Source organism: Cherax quadricarinatus, chromosome 26 (genome assembly GCF_038502225.1).
Source record: "Cherax quadricarinatus isolate ZL_2023a chromosome 26, ASM3850222v1, whole genome shotgun sequence".
NCBI lineage: Eukaryota > Metazoa > Arthropoda > Malacostraca > Decapoda > Parastacidae > Cherax > Cherax quadricarinatus.
In genome coordinates, this window is record NC_091317.1 from 3493876 (window position 1) to 3507605 (window position 13730).

Here is a 13730-nt window from a genome sequence, read left to right on the forward strand (position 1 = left end):
ATTTTTTAAGATGTGTACATATTTGTGCATATTCTGTGCAGCGGAGGGCAGGCGCGTTGGCTCCCTGCAGTGCTCCTCCGTGAGGCTCAGGTGAGGTTCCTTCTTAATCACTATTACGCAGTGTGCTGCAGTAAAAATACTTTATAAAAAAAATGCTCCATAGTTCAGGGATTTGTACTGAACCCGGACGCTTGTTATTCCTGGTCAGGCAGAGTGGCCAGGAGGCAGGAGCAGGTGAGGTGTTTGTGGGGCAGTACAAGATGGCCGGAGTAGTCATGGTTATGTGTACTCACCTATTTGTACTTACCTATTTGTGGTTGCAGGGGTCGATTCACAGCTCCTGGCCCCGCCTCTTCGCTGATTGCTACTAGGTCCTCTCTCTCCCTGCCCCATGAGCTTTATCATACCTCGCCTTAAAACTATGTATGGTTCCCGCCTCCACTACGTCACTTTCTAGGCTATTCCACGGCCTGACTACTCTATGACTGAAGAAATACTTCCTAACATCCCTTTGATTCATCTGAGTCTTCAACTTCCAATTGTGACCTCTTGTGTCTGTGTCCCATCTCTGGAACATCCCTTGTCTATTCCGCGCAGTATTTTATATGTCGTTACCATGTCTCTCCTGACCCTCCTGTCCTCCAGTGTCGTCAGGCAGATTTCCCTCAACCTTTCTTCGTAGGACAATCCCCGTAGCTCTGGGACTAGTCTTGTTGCAAACCTTTGCACTTTCTCTAATTTCTTGACGTGCTTGACTAGGTGTGGGTTCCAAACTGGTGCTGCATACTCCAGTATGGGCCTGACGTAAATGGTATACAGAGTCTTAAACGAATCCTTACTGAAGTATCGGAACGCTATCCGTAGGTTTGCCAGGCGCCCGTATGCTGCAGCAGTTATCTGATTGCTGTGCGCCTCAGGAGATATGCTCGGTGTTATACTCACCCCTAGATCTTTTTCCTTGAGTGAGGTTTGCAGTCTTTGGCCATCTAAACTATATTGTGTCTGCGGTCTTCTTTGCCCTTCCCCAATCTTCATGACTTTGCATTTGGCAGGGTTAAATTCAAGGAGCCAGTTGCTGGACCAGGCTTATAGCCTGTCCAGGTCTCTTTGTAGTTCTGCCTGATTCTCATCCGATTTGATTCTTCTCATTAACTTCGCATCATCTGCAAACAAGGACACTTCTGAGTCTATCTCTTCCATTATGTCGTTCACATATACCAAGAACAGCACAGGTCCTAGGACTGACCCCTGTGGAACCCCGCTTGTCACAGGTGCCCACTCTGACACCTCGTCGCGTACCATGACTCGTTGTTGCCTCCCTGTCAGGTATTCTCTGATCCATTGCAGTGCCTTTCCTGTTATGTGTGCCTGATCCTCTAGCTTTTGCAGTAACCTCTTGTGAGGAACTGTGTCGAAGGCCTTCTTGCAGTCCAAAAATATGCAGTCGATCCACCCCTCTCTCTCTTGTCTTACTTCTGTCACCTTGTCATAAAACTCCAGTAGGTTTGTGACACAGGATTTTCCTTCCCTGAAACCGTGCTGGTTGTCAATTATACACTTGTTTCTTTCCAGGTGCTCCACCACTCTCCTCCTGATGATCTTCTCCATGACCATGCATACTATACACATTAGTGATACAGGTCTGTAGTTTAGTGCCTCATGTCTGTCTCCCTTTTTAAAAATTGGGACTACATTTGCCATTTTCCATACCTCAGGGAGTTGCCCAGTTTCAAATGATGTGTTGAAGATCTTTGTTAATGGCTCACACAATATCTCTGCTCCCTCTTTAAGGACCCATGGAGAGATGTTGTCTGGTCCCACCGCCTTTGAGGTGTCAAGTTCGCATAGCAGCTTCTTCACCTCCTCCTTGGTTATATGTACCTCATCCAGCACTTGCTGGTGTGCCCCCCTTTTCTGATTTCCTGGAGTCCTACTGGTTTCCACTGTAAATACCTCTTTAAATCTTGTGTTGAGCTCCCGACATACCTCTCGGTCGTTTCTTGTGAATTCCCCATCACCCTTCCTCAGTCTGATTACCTGGTCCTTGACTGTTGTTTTCCTCCTGATGTGGCTGTACAACAGCTTCGGGTCAGTCTTTACTTTTGATGCCATGTCATTTTCATATTGTCTCTGAGCCTCCCTTCTTATCTGTGCATATTCGCTTCTGGCTCTTCGGCTAATCTCTTTATTTTCCTGAGTTCTCTGTCTTCTGTACCTTTTCCATTCTCTAGTACACCTAGTTTTTGCCTCCCTACACCTTTGGGTGAACCAAGGACTCGTTCTGTTCTTCCCATTATTTCTGTTTCCCTTGGGAACAAACCTCTCCTCTGCCTCCTTGCATTTTGTTGCCACATAGTCCATCATTTCTTGTACTGGCTTTCCTGTCAGTTCCCTCTCCCACTGAATGTCTTGAAGGAAGTTCCTCATGCCTGAGTAGTTCCACCCTTTTGTAGTTTGGTTTTTCCCAGCCTATTCCTGCTACTCTCTCCACTTGGAGCTCAACTATGTAGTCAAAGCACTGAACCACATGATCACAAGCTCCCAGGGGCCTTTCATACATGATACCCTCGATGTCCGAACTACTCAAGGTGAATACAAGGTCCAGTCTTGCTGGTTCATCCTCTCCTCTCTCTCTGGTAGTGTCTCTAACATGTTGATGCATGAGGTTTTCCAGTACCACATCCATCATCTTGGCTCTCCATGTTTCGGGACCCCCATGGGGCTCCAGGTTTTCCCAGTCAATCTCTTTGTGATTGAAATCACCCATAACTAGTAACTTTGCTCCCCCCATGTGTGCTCTCCTGGCCACCTCGGCTAGTGTGTCGACCTTTGCTCTGTTGCTCTCATCGTATTCTTCTCTTGGCCTCCTGCAGTTCTGTGGTGGGTTGTACATTACTGCAATTATCACCTTATGTCCCTCAGACTGGATTGTTCCTACTAAGTAGTCCCTTTCGCCCGTGCCATCCATTCCTTCCATTTTCTCAAAACCCCACTGGTTTTTAATGAGCAGTGCAACTCCTCCTCCCCCTCTCCTCCCTCTGTCTTTCCTGAGGATTTGATATAAGGATGGAAAGATTGAATCTGTTATTATTCTGGTTAGTTTTGTTTCTGTGAGTGCTATTATGTCTGGGGATGTCTCCTTGATTCTTTCGTGCCACTCCTCATACTTGTTTGTTATTCCATCTGCATTTGTATACCACACCTTCAACTTCTTTTCTAAGACTGTGGTCTGGGAAGTGTATTGGGGTTGGGGAAGTGGGAGACCTGGTAAGGAACTATGGGTTGTTGCTGTGGGGGTGGAGTTTGTAATGTAGTGGGTGGGGGCATTGGATGTGGCATGGGTGTTTTGATTTAGAGTGTTTGGTTGCACTGGGGTTGACCTTGTTGGGAGGCTTCTATAGGAAGTTGTGAGGGACGCTGTATTTGATCTTCCTGGGTCTGGGATCTCCTGTCTGTCTTCTCCATCCCCTGTCTTTCCTCCTTTCGCCTTTGTATCACCTCTCTCAGTTTCTGCCTCTCTTCTTGTGTTCTGTCACAGTCGAGATACACCTTCCTGTATGCCAGCGTGTCCCTTAATTGTGCTTTCTCCTGCAGGATCCTGTTCCGAGTCGCTTCTGCCTTGAAGGTCACTTTCACTGGCTGGGTTCTTTTTTTTACGAACCCCCCTATTCTCCGAAAATTTTCCAGCTGGGTCATGTCGTCTTCTCCTATTGCTTTCATGATGCTTTCAATTGCTTTTTTTCTTCTTGTTTTCTTGCTTCATATGTTTCCCCTTCAACTTCCTGGAGCCCATACACAAAGACTGACCTCACCCTTTCATTCTCCAACTGCATATCCCTGTGTATCCCCTCATTTAATTTGGTTTCCTCCACTGCAGCTTTCCTTTCTTCAGTTTCACTGGCTAATGTACTTGGGCTCAGTGGCCTGTCATTTTCCCTTCTCGGCTTTCCTTGGGCTCTGTTGTTGTCTGTTAGGGCCTCCACATAAAGCTTAGCTCTTTCATTTACTACAGTCTCCTCTGATAGAGCCTCTCCATGCAGTTGTGCTCCTTCTTTCCCTACTGTCCCCTTATTTGTGGCTGAGGTAGTAGTCTCTGTTGTCAATCCCAAAATGTTCTTTAGTTCTTTAGGCTGTTTCAGATTTTTCAGTTCCTCTTCTAAACTCTGTATCCTAGCCTCTGCTGCTTTGACATGCACCTCCCACTTCCTGATTTCCATATCTATCCTCTCTTCCACTCTCATGCTAAGTTCTTCTAGTTTCTTTTCTCATTCATGATCCCTTTTTATGAGCTCTGCTGCCCAATCTTCCTTTGCAGCTTCCTCCTCCTGTCCCTTGGTTTTTCTTGTTGCTCTCTGGCAACCCATTTTTGTTTTATCCTGATTGCCTCAGAGTGGGAAACCTATGAGTTCTGTATGTTATGTTAGTAGTGTGTATGTCAGAGTGTGGGGGGGAGGTAGTGGAGGAACTGTGGCTATGTGGGAGAGGAGTGGGGAGGGGGAGGGTGAACGAGTGTGTGTGTGTGTGTGTGTATGTGTGTGTGTGTGTGTGTGTGTGTGTGTGTGTGTGTGTGTGTGTGTGTGTGTAATTTTGTGTGAAATTATGTGCGGGTTTATTATGTACTGAAAGGTAGGTGGTTTGTGCGTTGTAATGTAGAGTCTCAGTGGTCCTTGGCTGCCTACAACTTCTTGTGACCTGACCCCCAACCTCCTGGGACTTGACCCGCACATACTTTGTGTGTGTGTGTGTGTGTGTGTGTGTGTGTACTCACCTATTTGTGCTCACCTATTTGTGGTTGCAGGGGTCGAGTCACAGCTCCTGGCCCCGCCTCTTCGCTGATTGCTACTAGGTCCTCTCTCTCCCTGCCCCATGAGCTCTATCATACCTCGCCTTAAAACTATGTATGGTTCCTGCCTCCACTACATCACTTTCTAGGCTATTCCATGGCCTGACTACTCTATGACTGAAGAAATACTTCCTAACATCCCTTTGATTCATCTGTGTGTGTGTGTGTGTGTGTGTGTGTGTGTGTGTGTGTGTGTGTGTGTGTGTGAGGGATACAAACGAGGGAAGTACAAACTTGACGAGTTACCAAAGGGATAACTACTTGGAAACTCTTGGGTATAACTTCTAACTTCTGTCTGTCTCTCTCTCTCTCTCCCTCTCCTTTTCCCGTTGCCCTAAGGGTGCAAGAAGGATCCAGGAGGTTAGGTATACCCCCCTTCCCCTCTATTATTAGTTGTAGCAGAGACAAAGGAGCAATTTGCCTACTCTGCTGTCATGGGTACGAGGGAAGACGGGCGGTGTTCCTACCTTGCCTGCTGTCAGAGCAGGAATTTGGGACCGTAGAGAGAGAGAAATTATATTTGCCTCACGTGTAATACGTGTCCGGCGGTGCTCGGTTAATTCGTATTTTTCTGGCCTAAAATAGGATGAAATTTACATCTAATTAACTGAAATTCACAGGCCAAAAAAACTTTTTCATGCCGTATTGTGCATCACGTTTCATGCCGTATTGTGCATCACGTTTCATGCCGTATTGTGCATCACGTTTCATGCCGTATTGTGCATCACGTTTCATGCCGTATTGTGCATCACGTTTCATGCCGTATTGTGCATCACGTTTCATGCCGTATTGTGCATCACGTTTCATGCCGTATTGTGCATCACGTTTCATGCCGTATTGTGCATCACGTTTCATGCCGTATTGTGCATCACGTTTCATGCCGTATTGTGCATCACGTTTCATGCCGTATTGTGCATCACGTTTCATGCCGTATTGTGCATCACGTTTCATGCCGTATTGTGCATCACGTTTCATGCCGTATTGTGCATCACGTTTCATCCCGTATTGTGCATCACGTTTCATGCCGTATTGTGCATCACGTTTCATGCCGTATTGTGCATCACGTTTCATGCCGTATTGTGCATCACGTTTCATGCCGTATTGTGCATCACGTTTCATCCCGTATTGTGCATCACGTTTCATCCCGTATTTCGCCATGTTTTCATCCAGCATTGTAATGTTTCATTCCGTATTTCATGCTACATTGCATGAGACAGCAAGAAACAGCCGGAAAGACAGACTAAGAGGTAGACAGTAAGAAGGTAGACAGGCAGACAGTAAGAAGGTAGACAGACAGGCAGACAGTAAGAAGGTAGACAGACAGGCAGACAGTAAGAAGGTAGACAGACAGGCAGACAGTAAGAAGGCAGACAGACAGGCAGACAGTAAGAAGGCAGACAGACAGGCAGACAGTAAGAAGGCAGACAGACAGGCAGACAGTAAGAAGGCAGACAGACAGGCAGACAGTAAGAAGGCAGACAGACAGGCAGACAGTAAGAAGGCAGACAGACAGGCAGACAGTAAGAAGGTAGACAGACAGGCAGACAGTAAGAAGGCAGACAGACAGGCAGACAGTAAGAAGGCAGACAGACAGGCAGACAGTAAGAAGGCAGACAGACAGGCAGACAGTAAGAAGGCAGACAGACAGGCAGACAGACAGGCAGGCAGACAGGCAGACAGTAAGAAGGTAGACAGACAGGCAGACAGTAAGAAGGCAGACAGACAGGCAGACAGTAAGAAGGCAAACAGACAGGCAGACAGTAAGAAGGCAGACAGACAGGCAGACAGTAAGAAGGCAGACAGGCAGACAGTAAGAAGTCAGACAGGCAGACAGTAAGAAGGCAGACAGACAGGCAGACAGTAAGAAGGCAGACAGACAGGCAGACAGTAAGAAGGCAGACAGACAGGCAGACAGTAAGAAGGCAGACAGACAGGCAGACAGTAAGAAGGCAGACAGTAAGAAGGCAGACAGACAGGCAGACAGACAGGCAGGCAGTAAGAAGGTAGACAGGCAGACAGTAAGAAGACAGACAGGCAGACAGACAGGCAGACAGTAAGAAGGTAGACAGACAGGCAGACAGTAAGAAGGCAGACAGACAGGCAGACAGTAAGAAGGCAGACAGACAGGCAGACAGTAAGAAGGCAGACAGACAGGCAGACAGTAAGAAGGCAGAGGAGGAAACAGAGTCAAGCTACATAAAACACAAAACACAAAAAAAAATCATGCAAAACGCTCACGAAACAAACAAAAGCACACAAAAAAAACACTATAAAACATACACAAACACTCACAAAAAACCTACACAAAGAGTTCATAAAAATTAAAACACAAAACAAACAAAAACATAAATCACAAAACACACACACACAAAACTCACACATAAAACACACACAAAACAATCACAACACTCACTCACAAAACACTCACACACAAAACTCACACATAAAATACACACACACACACACACACACACACACACACACAAAACTCACACATAAAACACACACAAAACAATCACAAAACACACACACAAAACTCACACATAAAACACACACAAAACACTCACAAAACACACACACACAAAACAATCACAAAACACTCACAAAACACACACACACAAAACACTCACAAAACACTCACACACAAAACACTCACACACAAAACTCACATAAAACACTCACAAAACACACACAATCAACAGAAAGGTGTGCGGTGTGAGCACAAGTCACATCACAAACCTGGTCACCTTCCCCCGTCACTGTCATCCAAGGAAGAGGAGGCGAGGGATAGCGGGGATGATGAGAGAAGGACGGAGGAGGAGAGAAGGACGACAGGAGACAGAAAGAGAGAGTTGACATGGAAGAAAATCCTGGAATTGAGGGGAAAAGCAGGAGAAATCTGCTGGAAAATCAGAACAAGTAGAATAGAAAACGCTTTGGGTTTTGGGTTAATACAGATTTGACACCAGGGAAAGCTTCCCCTGGGATGCTGGCAGCAGCAGCAGCCTCTCTCTCTCTCTCTCTCTCGCTAAATACTTAACAAATTTCTTTTTCTTCTTTTCCTCTTGTCTTCTTTTGCTTTTTTTTTCCTTCTTTTTCTTTATTTTTCTTTTTCATTTCTTTCATCTTTATTTAATTTTATTATTAATAATTTTACTTTTAAAATAGTAATATAAAATATTATTAACTAGTATTTTATATTAAGAAAGATTAAAAATATTCGTCTACAGGAAATCTACAAATACTTTCTCTCTCTCTCTCTCTCTCTCTCTCTCTCTCTCTCTCTCTCTCTCTCTCTCTCTCTCTCTCTCTCTCTCTCTTTACACAGGGTTTGACAAGGTTAAGGATCCCTAGCTTTATTGACAAGCTATTTACAGGTTAAGGATTCCTAACTTTATTGACAAGCTAAGAGCTGTTACCTACATCAGCTCATTTGAAAGCATTTTTATTGTTAAGAGACATACAAGTAGGGAACAGGATGAAGTTGAAGCCATCTGTGGACCAACATTTTCATTTGATCAACTGACTTTATCTCGTTGACATCATAATGCTGTACGAATGTGTTCCAGACTTGGGTCATCCTGGGGATAAATGATCTCAGATGGAGTGATGTTCTGGAGAAGGGTACAGCCAGAGTGAAGTTGCTGCTTTCTGCCCGTCTTGTGGCATAAAAGCTTGTTTCACGCTGTCCTAGAAGTGGATCCAAGTGTGGTACTTTGACAATATTGGCCTTGTACATAACAGTAAGGCCACCCACATCCCTCCTATGTTGAAGGCTCTGCTGAAATGACAGATCTATCCAGGATGGGTCCAGGCGAGAGATGAGACGTCTTGCTCTGTTCTCTTCTATGTCAAGCAGTCGCAGATGAGAGGGGGGGCAGGCAAACCAAGAAAGTGGAGCATACTCAAGGTGTGAGCGTACTTGTGCCTCGTACAGGATCTTGCAACCCCTACTGTCAAGCAGATGCGAGATACGGCGAAGTGCTGTAAGCTTCCTGGCTGCCTTGTTTGCAAGATTAACAACATGGTTCTTCATGGTCAGTCTGGAGTCAAATTTCACCCCAAGGATATCAACTTCTTCCCCAGGTGCCAGCACCCTCCCATTCATCCTTACTACTGCACTCTCTCTCTCTCTCTGTCTCTCTCTTTCTCTCTCTCTCTTTTTACCCAGGGTTTGACAAGGTTAAGGATTCCTAGCTTTATTGACAAGCTACATAAAACACACAAAAAATCACGAAAAACACTCACGAAACAAACAAAAGCACACAAAAAACACTATAAAACAAACAAGACCCTCATAAAACATACACAAACACACTCTCTCTTTCTCTTTTTCTCTCTTCTCTCTCTTTCTCTCTCTCTCTCTCTCTCTCTCTCTCTCTCTCTCTCTCTCTCTCTCTCTCTCTCTCTCTCTCTCTCTCTCGTGCCCAGGGTACACTCTACTTCGCGAGGAAAGGTTTAATCTGGTAAAATCTTCTCCTGTGGTCAGTGGAACCTTGAGACTAATGCCTGGTGTTCTGCCCCTTGTAACATGAGAGAGAGAGAAGGGAGTGAGGAAGTAAGGGAGGCAGGGAGGGCATTACCCCTCATAAAAATTCATGTGCGACGACATTCATGCCGGCACATACAACATAAACCTCGCCTTCACTTACACCTAAACAGGAATGTTAGGAAATACGTATTAGAAGACAAAAATCTGCTGAAGAAGATTCCTGATGGAGGCTGTAAATACACAATCTCTTTTTACCTCTTTCATTTATTCTCTCCAAGTGGTTCCAATATTCAAGCATTTACTTAAACTCATCTTTACATGTGACACTATTATTATTAATACATAAAAAACAAACTTATGAATAGTCTACTTTTTTTTCCATACTCTTATTCTCTCTTATGTCTTCGAAAAATATCCTTCGTGTTGTTAGTTTTTTTTTTTTTTTTTTTTTTTTTGCATTGCCCTTATCTAGAAAGACGGAAATTATATCACACTTCTGATTAAAAAACCTCTCCATACATTTTAGTTTTTTTCAGTTAGAATATAGTAATAGCACCAGACTGTTTACAGATGTGATCACACGTTTGCAAATTCTCCGTTTCCAGCAAGGAGGACCTCTTGCCCAGCTGAAGTTTATATTAAAATGTTTGATAAAGTCGCGTCTGTTCATCGTTATTTACTCCTGGAACTTAAAAAACAGGCTTTCTTTTAAAATATTTTATTAGGAGCTTAAACTGTCTTCGCAGAAGAGAATTCGAATGACAGTTTAGAAAGTTCCTTCCCGACTCATCATTCACGACTTAATAGATTCCTTTCAGTCAGGATAATGATAAGGTCCTTCAATGTGTCACAAGTTGTCTCGATGGGTTGCATAGTGTCTTGACCTTCCTACAGTCTCCACCTCTTCAGTGTCGTGATGGGTTCCTTCGTGTTATGGTCTTGCTGAGATCCTGCCAGTCAGTTCTGGAAAACTGTTCACACGAGTCTGAAGATCACGGATTCTCTTGTCAATTACTCATTTTTTTCTTTGTTTAAAGCCAGTGTAAATTTCTACGAGTAATTTAAAATCTTACATTCAATTTATTTTTTTTTTATCTCGTGATGTTTGGTATGTTTGTAGGAGCCTCTGAGACACTGCTAGAATTCGTGAGTCCAGTTAAGCCGAGGACAATACAAAGCCGAATATCTTTTCTAGAAGTCACTTTTCTGTAGATGTGTTTGTTGGGTTGCTAGAAGTCACAGGACATTGCTAGGAATCGTCGGGGTCTTTGGTGAAGCTGTAGGTGCAGGCAGTGAATCCCTGGAGCTGGGAAGGAGGAACCTCTTCCTCGTAAGGCATTACCTTCTGCTGTTTCATCGCCACCCGCACCTGAGAGGAGAAGAACAGTGTCTAACCGGAGGTGGCTGAGAATATAAAAAGACGGGTTCATAATAATAATAATAATAATAATAATAATTTTATTTCTACAAGTACATGTACAGGGTATACAGGCCTAGCTGACATCAGTGACTTACTATTATATAGAAAGCCGCTTGTTATGCAGAGCATTTCGGGCAAATTAGGTCAGTTTTGTTTCAGGATGCGACCCACACTAGTCGACTAACACTCAGGTACCCATTTTACTAATAGTGAACATAAACAACCTGTGTAAGGAAACACGCCCAATGTTTCTACCCAGGTATTCATTTTACTAATGGGTAAACAAGGACAGCAGTTGTCTTATGGAAACACACCTTAATATTTTCCAGCCGTACCGGGGAATCGATCCCCGGACCTCAGTGTGTAAGCTGAGTGCGCAAGCCAGGATGCCCTTTCTTCTTCCTATCTATTTTTCCCCGCCTACTTCCTGCCCACACTTACCTTTTCGACGTCACGCATGACACGAAGCAGGTTGTGACCTGCCAACTGTCTCAGGTCATCTAGGGACCAAGTCGGGTCAGCCAGCAGCTCAGCGAAGACGTGTGGATACCTCGACACGTCCTGCAAGCCCTCGGGTAACCTGTGAGGGCAGAGTAGGAAAAGTACGAGAGAAAGAAGGTTAAGAATTACGAAACAAGTACTAAGATCACTAGACTCGCATTAGGTGGGAGTAGATACCGACAGCAGTGAGAGGGAGTGACGGGGAAGCGAACCTGAGACAGGGAATAAGAAGAGAAAATCAAGGAGTGGAAAGACAGGAATCAAACTGCACATACCTTAAGACGCTACACATTAATTCTGAAGTAAATATTCTCCCTCCTTCCTAATCTTCCCTCCACCTCCTCTCCGCACCTTCCCCCACATAACCCGACCCCCATCCCTCTCCTCTTCAACCCAAAACAGTAGATGTTAAAATATAAGTCTCCTCCCAAAAAGTTAGGATTTTAATGGAAAATTAAGGTAGCAATTTATAGCATGATGAGCTTGCCAGGAGACGGCACCCAGCCAGCGCCTCCCTACTAATTTAGCACAAACTGAACTAAAAAAAAAAAAAGTCTTAGAGGAATTAAAATACCTAGTCTGAAGTTTGTGGTCGTAAGTTTGGTCGAATGTTCTTGGTCACTCGTTTAAGTTAGTGACGGCCTACTCATTAAAAGAGAGAGGGAGAGAGAACGAGGGAGAGATAGTACCCTGCTGGGTGTGTGAGAAGCGGACCATTCTCTCAAACACAGAAAAACGTATGTTTTTAGTGGCTTGAGCATCCGGGGGGCTTGTGAGAGCGTGTTGGAGAAGAGTGAGTAGAGACAAGTGGTATTTAACGGGCGCGCTGTTGGAGTGCGAGCAAGGTAACATTTACGAAGTCATTTAGGGGAAACCAGTTAACCGAACTTGAGTCTTGGAGGTGGGAAGGTCAGCGTCTGCACTCTGAAGGAGGCGTGGAGGGATGCGGCACTCAGAGAGTAATCTGAACTCTAATAACAGCACACTTCTCCAAAGAAAGCGACTGACGGAATGACAGTGAAAGTGTTTTCTTCTCTGGACCAATCTGCCTAAGCTAGAGACGGTCTTTGACGTAAAAAAATATTTTTCTATATTTCTCTCTCTCTCTCTCTCTCTCTCTCTCTCTCTCTCTCTCTCTCTCTCTCTCTCTCTCTCTCTCTCTCTCTCTCTCTCTCTCTCTCTCTCTCTCTCTCTCTCTCTCTCTCCCTCTCTCCCTCCCTCTCTCCCTCTCTACTTACATCTCTTAAGTAAAACACACGTCATGCAGAGCAGCAGAACTCTTTGCATGCCCACAAGAAAATAAGCTTAAATTATCCAATTAAAACTTGTTTCCTTCACGTTTTAGAAAGAAAACTTGCAGTGGTGAGGCAGTATGGTAGTGGTGAGGCAGTATGGTAGTGGTGAGGCAGTATGGTAGTGGTGAGGCAGTATGGTAGTGGTGAGGCAGTGTGGTAGTGGTGAGGCAGTATGGTAGTGGTGAGGCAGTGTGGTAGTGGTGAGGCAGTATGGTAGTGGTGAGGCAGTATGATAGTGGTGAGGCAGTATGGTAGTGGTGAGGCAGTATGGTAGTGGTGAGGCAGTGTGGTAGTGGTGAGGCAGTATGGTAGTGGTGAGGCAGTATGGTAGTGGTGAGGCAGTATGGTAGTGGTGAGGCAGTGTGGTAGTGGTGAGGCAGTATGGTAGTGGTGAGGCAGTGTGGTAGTGGTGAGGCAGTATGGTAGTGGTGAGGCAGTATGATAGTGGTGAGGCAGTATGGTAGTGGTGAGGCAGTATGGTAGTGGTGAGGCAGTGTGGTAGTGGTGAGGCAGTATGGTAGTGGTGAGGCAGTGTGGTAGTGGTGAGGCAGTATGGTAGTGGTGAGGCAGTGTGGTAGTGGTGAGGCAGTGTGGTAGTGGTGAGGCAGTATGGTAGTGGTGAGGCAGTATGGTAGTGGTGAGGCAGTATGGTAGTGGTGAGGCAGTATGGTAGTGGTGAGGCAGTATGGTAGTGGTGAGGCAGTATGGTAGTGGTGAGGCAGTATGGTAGTGGTGAGGCAGTGTGGTAGTGGTGAGGCAGTATGGTAGTGGTGAGGCAGTATGGTAGTGGTGAGGCAGTATGGTAGTGGTGAGGCAGTATGATAGTGGTGAGGCAGTGTGGTAGTGGTGAGGCAGTATGGTAGTGGTGAGGCAGTATGGTAGTGGTGAGGCAGTATGGTAGTGGTGAGGCAGTATGATAGTGGTGAGGCAGTGTGGTAGTGGTGAGGCAGTATGGTAGTGGTGAGGCAGTATGGTAGTGGTGAGGCAGTATGGTAGTGGTGAGGCAGTATGATAGTGGTGAGGCAGTATGGTAGTGGTGAGGCAGTGTGGTAGTGGTGAGGCAGTATGGTAGTGGTGAGGCAGTATGGTAGTGGTGAGGCAGTATGATAGTGGTGAGGCAGTATGGTAGTGGTGAGGCAGTATGGTAGTGGTGAGGCAGTATGGTAGTGGTGAGGCAGT

At 45.3% G+C, this 13730-nt stretch overlaps 1 protein-coding gene across 1 annotated transcript in view; it reads right to left on the reverse strand.

Annotated features, from left to right (window-relative positions):
• Positions 1 to 9613: 9613 nt before the first annotated feature.
• LOC128691638 (dipeptidase 1) overlaps positions 9614 to 13730 on the reverse strand; it is a 36186-nt gene continuing 32069 nt past the window's right edge. Inside the window, exons 8-9 of the mRNA XM_053780476.2 lie at positions 11197 to 11335; positions 9614 to 10704 (exon numbers count right to left, since the gene is read on the reverse strand). Of these exons, the coding sequence (XP_053636451.1) occupies positions 10585 to 10704; positions 11197 to 11335 (259 nt within the window). The 3' untranslated portion in view covers positions 9614 to 10584. The remainder of the gene's footprint in view (positions 10705 to 11196; positions 11336 to 13730) is intronic.